Raw genomic sequence first — 9,257 nt, forward strand, 5'->3', positions numbered from 1 at the left:
GTCTGTATGGCTAGCTAGTGAATGTGACTGCTGAGTTTGACGCTTCGTGAGCGCAGCCCAAATTCACCGCTATACACAACTTTTCTTTCCTGACAGACTAACATTAACTGGCTAGCTAGCTATAGCAAGCAGCTTGGGTCTTTACCGTATGAATTACATTGGTAGAAACAAGACAAAGCAGTTAATTCTGCGATATTGACGCAAATTATTGCTAGAAAAACAAGGCCGTTCGTGGCCGCAATAGTAATTTAAAGAAAGTCAGTCGGTTAATATATTAAAGACAACTTTCATTCAACTACAATATTACTGTACATCCAGCATACAGCACATACACGTATTGTTATGAAGCCAACTAGCCAGACTACCCCAACACCTAGGAGCAATCATTCACTTATCAAGCATACCGGCACTCTCAGCACCTGACCCAGTTGCTGCCACCTTAGCAACAACGTAGCCGGAAATACTTCTGCACAAGTCAGAATTAATTAAATAATAAATCATTAATAAAATATTGTCATAATATATGCGCAAACTGTTTCAACTGGGAAGCATGGGACAGGCTTTACCTTCCGGAAGAGGCTGGTGGGAGGAGCTATGAGGATGGGCTTATTGTAATGGATGGAATGGAATAAATGATATATGATTGAAACCATTCCATTTATTCCTTTCCAGCCACTACATCCTCCTATAGCTCCAACTCCCCAGCCTCCTCTGTTACCTACCTATTCCTAACAATTATCCTAAACTTTAAAATGTTAAAGTTGTGAGGGTGAAATAGTGAAATGATTCATTAATTATCTACCAGGAAGTGTTCTGAGTAAACGCACCACAAAAATAAGACAATTATGCAACAATGTAGAATTGGGAACATTATTTTATTCACCATTTGTAGTACAACATCTGAGCATATTACATGGACATGTTATCCATGATACGCCTCATGCTCATGAACCTCATGCTGCCGCTCATGCCTCCCATTCCCATGCCCATCTGACTGAAGCTCCTGTACTCTCCAGGCTTCATGTACATCTGCCTGCCTCTGTAGTGGGGCTGCTCGTACATCAGCCAGTGGCCGTCCATGACGTTGCAGGACTGGCAGTCGGACATACGGTAACGGACCTGGATGGAGTCACAGTCGTCCGTCATCTCGTGCATCTGACCTCCGAAGTTCTCCCTCTCGTAGATCCTCATCCTGAAGTTTCCTTTGTGCTGTCAGGAGCAAAGCAATGATTCAACGAGTCAGAATTATATATAAATGTGTAAAATCTGAGAATACAACCATTAAAACGCCCTACTGTAATGTACTGGCTATCACTACAGGCAGGGAGAGGCCAGCAGGGCCTCTTAGGGGGGCAATGGGCCTCTTGTGGAATGGGGAAATAATGCATCATTGTTAACTCCCACTATTGAGTGGCGTCCGCTCTCTCCACCTACCATGGGGATCATGCGGCAGGACCTGATGCAGTCGTTCATTCCCATTCCCATGCGCTGGTAGTCAGGGTACTCGCCCCTCCTCATGAAGTACTGGTTTCCCATGTAGTTGTTGTGATCGTAGACCATGAAGCAACCGCTGTCAACCCTGCAGGAGTGACACCTGCTCAGGAAGGAGGACATGTCAGCGCAGTCCTGGCTGGTCTCATAGGAACGACCCTGGAAGTTCCTGTCCTCGTAGAAGGTGATCTGTAAGCACAAAAGTAATATATACTATATTATGGAAAAATGTATAAAAATATATGAATTTGCAGATACAAGTTGCTTTATAACTAGAATTGCTACATGCTCCTAAAATGCCACCTCCCAAATGCTAGATTATTATAGGTGATGCTAAATAATCGGTTAACAATAAAAAATAAAAAAACTGTTTGTAGGAAAAAACAACACTATAAGGAAGTTGAAAAGAAGCCTCACTTTATAAAAGTGAACTATCAGTTAAAAATTGTGATTCACCAGCCACTATACTGGTGAATTAAAACACTTAGTGTGTGGGATGAAACATTCACTTACTTTGCCCATCATGATTGCGGTTGTTCCTGAGAGCTGTGCTGCTGCTACACTGAAGTCCTGCCTGTTTTAGCCTTTACCTTTATACCTGACTATAGTCAAAGGATCTGTGGCATCCCATTGTGTAAAGCCCTGACCTAGCAACATGATATAGAGAGGCCTGCAGAGTGCTAGAAGACTTTAGAATGGGTTGTTCCATTGAGAAGTCAATACAAATGATCTTTTTGAAGAAGTATACAATAGTCTCTTTGACATGTTTCAAACCACACTAGGTAGTATTCACTGTACAGTAAAAGGTGTCTTTTGGTTTAGTTTGTTTTAATGGTGATGATTACACCATCAGTCTATAGAAACAGCAACTATTTTGGTTTCACGTTTGGCAACTGTCTATATAGGTTTAATACTGTATTAAGAAGTAGGTGTACCTTGTCTGCGGGTACCAAGTAAAGGTTTATCCAGATTGTTACTCTTTTGGCAGTTCAGTGAGTCCACTTCAGCAGTACTTCATTAGTGGCAATAAATAGTAAGCTGTCATTTCAAACATTACCATGGCAACACACCGACACACATTATTACTATGAGAGGCCATCATTCATCCTGGCCATGATTATTCACTGTCTGACCTTCTGCCCCTAGCAAACACCAGGTACACACACACACACACACACACACACACACACACACACACGCTTACCAGCATTTCACTACATTCACAATAACATCTGCTAATGTGACCAATTTGATTTGATTTATTGTATTCTACTTAGCCATTTACTGTCATTATTGAAAGAGATTGTGATATCTCACATCTCAAAATAGGGCTACTTAATGTTAGATCCCTCACTTCCAAGGCAGTTATAGTCAATGAACTAAACACTGATCATAATCTTGATGTGATTGGCCTGACTGGTTACACTAGTGACCATATCCCCCGTGCATCCAGCAAAAGTGGAGGTGTTGCTAACATTTACAATAGCAAACGTCGATTTACAACAACAAAAAACGACCGCGTTTTCATCTTTTGAGCTTCTACAGTAGTCATGAAATCTATGCAGCCTACTCAATCACTTTTTATTGCTACTATTTACAGGCCTCCTGGGCCATATACAGCATTCCTTACTGAGTTCCCTGAATTCCTATCGGACCTTGTAGTCATGGCAGAAAATATTCAGATTTTTGGCAAATTTAATATTCACATGGAAAAGTCCACAGACTCACTCCAAAAGGCTTTCGGAGCCATCATCGACTCAGTGGGTTTTGTCCAACATGTCTCTGGACCTAGTCACTGTCACAGTCATACTCTGGACCTAGTTTTGTCCCGTGGAATAAATGTTCTGGATCTTAATATTTTTCCTCATTCCTGGACTATCGGACCACCATTTTATTATGTTTGCAATCGCAACAAATAATCTGCTCAGACCCCAACCAAGGATCATCAAAAGCCATGCTATAAATTCTCAGGCAACCCAAAGATTCCTAGACGCCCTTCCAGATTCCTTCCACCTACCCAAGGACGTCAGAGTACAAAAATCAGTTAACCACTTAACTGAGGAACTCAATTTAACCTTAGATGCAGATGGAGGCGCACCCCTAAAAACAAAAAACACTTGTCATAAGAATCTAGCTCCCTGGTATACAGAAAATTCCCGAGCTCTGAAGCAAGCTTCCAGAAAATTAGAACGGAAACGTCGCTACACTAAACTGGAAGTCTTCCGACTAGCTTGGAAAGACAGTACCGTGCAGTATACAAGAGCCCTCACTGCTGCTCGATCATCCTATTTTTACAACTTTATTGAGGAAAATAAGAACAATCTCAAATGTATTATTGATACTGTCGCAAAGATCATTAAAAAGCAACATTCCCCAAGAGAGGATGGCTTTCACTTCAGCATTGGTAAATTCATGGACTTCTTTGACGAAAAGATCATGATCATTAGAAAGCAAATTACAGACTCTTTAAATCTGCGTATTCCTCCAAAGCTCAGTTGTCCTGAGCCTGCACAACACTGCCAGGACCGAGGATCAAGGGAGACACAAGTTTTTTAATACTATATCTCGACACATTGATGAAAACAATCATGGCCTCTAAACTTTCAAGCTGCATACTGGACCCTATTCCAACTAAACTACTGAAAGAGCTGATTGCTGTGCTTGTCCCTCCTATGTTGAACATAATAAATGGCTCTCTATCCACCGGATGTGTACCAAACTCACTAAAAGTGGCAGTAATAAAGCCTCTCTTGAAAAAGCCAAACCTTGACCCAGAAAATATAAAAAACTATCGACCAATATCGAATCTCTCATTCCTCTCAAAATTTTGGGAAAAAGCTGTTGCGCAGCAACTCATGCCTTCCTGAAGACAAACAATGTATATGAAATGCTTCAGTCTGGTTTTAGACCCCATCATAGCACTGAGACTGAACTTGTGAAGGTGGTAAATTACCTTTTAATGGCATCAGACCAAGGCTCTGCATCTGTCCTCGTGCTCCTTGACCTTAGTGCTGCTTTTAATACCATCAATCACCACATTCTTTTGGAGAGATTAGAAACCCAATTTGGTCTACATGGACAAGTTATCTGTCGGAAAGATATCAGTTGTCTCTGTAGATGGTTTGTCCTCTGACAAATCATCTGTAAATTTCGGTGTTTCTCAAGTTTCCGTTTTAGGACCACTATTGTCTTCAACCTTCTGTCCAAAAATGATGCAGAAAAATGAATCCATGCTTTTGTCACTTCTAGGTTAGACTACTGCAATGCTCTACTTTCCGGCTACCCGGAAAAAGCACAAAATAAACTTTAGTTGATGCTAAACACAGCTGCTACAATCTTGACTAGATCTTGACTATAAAAATTTGATTATATTACTCCAGTGCTAGCCTCTCTACACTGACTTCCTGTTAAGGCTAGTGCTGATTTCAAGGTTTCACTGCTAACCTACAAAGCATTACATGGGCTTTCTCCTACCTATCTTTCCGATCATACCTACACATACACTACGGTCACAAGACGCAGGCCTACTTACTGTCCTTAGAACATCTAAGCAAACAGCTGCAGGCAGGGCTTTCTCCTATAGAGCTCCGTTCTTATGGAATGGTCTGCCTATCCATGTGAGAGACGCAGACTCGGTCTCGACCTTTAAGTCTTTATTGAAGACTCATCTCTTCAGTAGGTCCTATTATTGAGTGTAGTCTGGCCCAGGAGTGTGAAGATGAATGGAAAGGCACTGGAGCAACGAACCGCCCTTGCTGTTTCTGCCTGGCCAGTTCCGCTCGCTCCACTGGGATTCTCTGCCTCTAACCCTATTACAGGGGCTGAGTCACTGGCTTGCTGGTGCTCTTCCATGCTGTCCCTAGGAGGGGTGTGCCACTTGAGTGGGTTGAGTCACTGATGTGATATTCCTGTCCGGGTTGGTGCCTCCCCCCCCCTTGCGTTCGTGCCGTGGGGGAGATCTTCGTGGGCTATACTCTGCCTTGTCTCAGGATAGTAAGTTGGTGGTTGAAGATATCCCTCTAGTGGTGTGGGGGCTGTGCTTTGGCAAAGTGGGTGGGGTTACATCCTGCCTGTTTGGCCCTGTCCGGGGTTATCGTTGGATAGGGCCACAGTGTCTCCAAACCCCTCCTGTCTCAGCCTCCAGTATTTATGCTGAAATAGTTTATCTGTCCGGGGGCTAGGGTCAGTCTGTTATGTCTGGAGTATTTCTCCTGTCTTATTTTTTATTTTATTTTTTATTTCACCTTTATTTAACCAGGTGGCTAGTTGAGAACAAGTTCTCATTTGCAACTGCGACCTGGCCAAGATAAAGCAAAGCAATGTGACACAGACAACAACACAGAGTTACACATGGAGTAAACAATAAACAAGCCAATAATACAATAAACAAGTCAATGACACAGTAGAAAAAAAAAAAGTCTATATACAGTGTGTGCAAAAGGCATGAGGAGGTAAGGCAATAAATAGGCCATAGGAGCAAATAATTACAATTTAGTAGATTAACACTGGAGTGATAAATGTGCAGATGATGATGTGCAAGTAGAGATACTGGTGTGCAGAAAAGCAGAAAAGTAAACAAAATAAAAACAGTATGGGGATGAGGTAGGTAGATTGGGTGGGCTATTTACAGATGGACTATGTACAGATGCAGCGATCGGTTAGCTGCTCAGATGGTTGATGTTTAAAGTTGGTGAGGAAAATAACAGTCTCCAACTTCAGCGATTTTTGCAATTCGTTCCAGTCACTGGCAGCAGAGAACTGGAAGGAAAGGCGGCCAAATGAGGTGTTGGCATTGGGGATGATAAGTGAAATATACCTGCTGGAACGTGTGCTACGGGTGGGTGTTGTTATCGTGACCAGTTAACTGAGATAAGGTGGAGCTTTACTTAGCATAGACTTGTAGATGACCTGGAGCCAGTGGTTTTGGCGACGAATATGTAGCGAGGGCCAACCAACGAGAGCATACAGGTCGCAGTGGTGGGTAGAATATGGGGCTTTGGTGACAAAACGGATGGCACTGTGATAGACTGCATGCAGTTTGCTGAGTAGAGTGTTGGAAGCTATTTTGTAGATGACATCGCCGAAGTCGAGGATCGGTAGGATAGTCAGTTTTACGAGGGTAAGTTTGGCGATGTGAGTGAAGGAGGCTTTGTTGCGAAATAGAAAGCCGATTCTAGATTGGATTTTGGATGAGTCCGGAAAATGAGTCTGGAAGGAGAGTTTACAGTCTAGCCAGACACCTAGGTTTTTATAGTTGTCCACATATTCTAGGTCGGAACTGTCCAGGTTGGTGATGCTAGTCAGGCGGGCGGGTGCAGGCAGCGAACGGTTGAAAAGCATGCATTTGGTTTTACTAGCGTTTAAGAGCAGTTGGAGGCCACGGAAGGAGTGTTGTATGGCATTGAAGCTCGTTTGGAGGTTAGTTAGCACAGTGTCCAAGGAATGGCCCGAAGTATACAGAATGGTGTAGTCTGCATAGAGGTGGATCAGGGAATCTCCCGCAGCAAGAAAAATGTCGGCCCGAGAATTGAACCCTGTGGTACCCCCATAGAGACTGCCAGAGGTCCGGACAACATGCCCTCCGATTTGACACACTGAACTCTGTCTGCAAAGTAATTGGTGAACCAGGCGAGGCAGTCATTAGAAAAACCAAGACTATTGAGTCTGCCGATAAGAATACGGTGATCGACAGAGTGGAAAGCCTTGGCCAGGTCGATGAAGACGGCTGCACAGTACTGTCTCTTATCGATGGCGGTTATGATATCGTTTAGTACCTTGAGCGTGGCTGAGGTGCACCCGTGACCGGCTCGGAAGCCGGATTGAACAGCGGAGAAAGTACGGTGGGATTCGAAATGGTCAGTGATCTGTTTATTAACTTAGCTTTCGAAGACTTTAGATAGGCAGAGCAGGATGGATATCGGTCTGTAACAGTTTGGGTCTAGGGTGTCACCCCCTTTGAAGAGGGGGATGACCGCAGCAGCTTTCCAATCTTTAGGGATCTCGGACGCTACGAAAGAGAGGTTGAACAGACTAGTAATATGTGTTGCAACAATGGCAGCGGATAATTTTAGAAAGAGAGGGTCCAGATTGTCTAGCCCAGCTGATTTGTATGGGTCCAGGTTTTGCATCTCTTTCAGAACATCTGCTTTCTGGATTTGGGTGAAGGAGAAGCTGGGGAGGCTTGGGCAAGTAGCTGCGGGGGAGGCGGAGCTGTTGGCCGGGGTAGGAGTAGCCAGGAGCAAGGCATGGCCAGCCGTTGAGAAATGCTTATTGAAATTTTCGATTATCATGGATTTATCAGTGGTGACCCTGATACTTACCCTCGGTGCAGTGGGAAGCTGGGAGGAGGTGCTCTTGTTCTCCATGGACTTTACAGTGTCCCAAAACTTTTTGGAGTTAGAGCTACATGATGCAAATTTCTGCTTGAAAAAGCTAGCCTTTGCTTTCCTGACTGACTGCGTGTATTGGTTCCTGACTTCCCTGAACAGTTGTATATCGTGGGGACTATTGCAGTCCGCCACAGGATGTTTTTGTGCTGGTTAAGGGCAGTCAGGTCTGGAGTGAACCAAGGGCTATATCTGTTCTTAGTTCTGCATTTTCTGAACGGGGCATGCTTATCTACGATGGTGAGGAAATTACTTTTAAAGAATGACCAGGCATCCTCGACTGACGGGATGAGGTCAATATCCTTCCAGGATACCCGGGCCAGGTCGATTAGAAAGGCCTGCTCGCAGAAGTGTTTTAGGGAGCGTTTGACAGAGATGAGGGGTGGTCGTTTGACCGCGGACCCATAGCGGATGCAGGCAATGAGAAAGTGATCGCTGAGATCCTGATTGAAAACAGCAGAGGTGTATTTGGAGGGCAAGTTGGTCAGGATAATGTGTATGAGGGTGCCCGTGTTTTTCGAACTTAGGGTTGTACCTGGTGGGTTCCTTGATGATTTGTGTGAGGTTGAGGGCATCTAGCTTAGATTGTCGAACTGCCGGGGTGTTAAGCATATCCCAGTTTAGGTCACCTAACAGAACGAACTCTGAAGCAAGATGGGGGGCGATCAATTCACAAATGGTGTCCAGGGCACAGCTGGGTGCTGAGGGGGTTGATAGCAGGCGGCAACAGTGAGAGACTTATTTCTGGAGAGGTAAATTTTTTAATTAGAAGTTCAAACTGTTTGGGTACAGACCTGGAAATATGACATAACTTTGCAGGCTATCTCTGCAGTAGATTGCAACCCCTCCCCCTTTGGCAGTTCTATCTTGACAGAAAATGTTGTAACTGGGTATGGAAATCTCAGAATTTTTGGTGGCCTTCCTAAGCCAGGATTCAGACACAGCAAGGACATCAGGGTTGGCAGAGTGTGCTAAAGCATTGAGTAAAACAAACTTAGGGAGGAGGCTTCTGATGTTGACATGAATGAAACCAAGGTTTTTTCGACCACAGAAGTCAACAAATGAGGGTGCCTGGGGACACGCAGGGCCTGGGTTTACCTCCACATCATCCGAGGAACAGAGGAGGAGTAGGATGAGGGTACGCCTAAAGGCAAGCAATACTAGTCGCCTAGAGCGTTGGGGACAAAGAATAAAAGGAGCAGATTTCTGGGTGTGGTAGAATAGATTCAGGGCATTATGTGCAGACAGTGGTATGGTGGGGTTCGGGTACAGCGGAGGTAAGCCCAGGCACTGAGTGATGATAAGAGAGGTTGTATCTCTGGATATGCTGGTTATAATGGGTGAGGTCACTTCATGTGTGGTAGGTGGGACAAAGAAGGT

At 44.2% G+C, this 9,257-nt stretch overlaps 1 protein-coding gene across 1 annotated transcript; it reads right to left on the reverse strand.

The window, feature by feature from the left end:
- Window positions 1-856: 856 nt before the first annotated feature.
- Window positions 857-2,042, reverse strand: LOC139406167 (gamma-crystallin M3-like). Its single transcript, XM_071148654.1, has 3 exons — window positions 2,005-2,042; window positions 1,435-1,680; window positions 857-1,209 (listed from the first exon to the last, which is right to left on the reverse strand). Exons 1-3 carry the CDS (start codon window positions 2,014-2,016, stop codon window positions 910-912), a joined length of 558 nt encoding a protein of 185 aa, XP_071004755.1. The 5' UTR covers window positions 2,017-2,042; the 3' UTR covers window positions 857-909.
- Between the last annotated feature and the right edge of the window lie 7,215 nt (window positions 2,043-9,257).

This window comes from Oncorhynchus clarkii, chromosome 3 (assembly GCF_045791955.1).
Source record: "Oncorhynchus clarkii lewisi isolate Uvic-CL-2024 chromosome 3, UVic_Ocla_1.0, whole genome shotgun sequence".
Taxonomy (NCBI): domain Eukaryota; kingdom Metazoa; phylum Chordata; class Actinopteri; order Salmoniformes; family Salmonidae; genus Oncorhynchus; species Oncorhynchus clarkii.

Bases quoted from the DNA above. Each gene is read 5' to 3' on its own strand.
- LOC139406167 (XM_071148654.1), bottom strand. The intron at 1,210-1,434 runs GTAGGTGGAGAG...TGCTCCTGACAG, and splicing joins CCTGCCGCATGATCCCCATG to CACAAAGGAAACTTCAGGAT.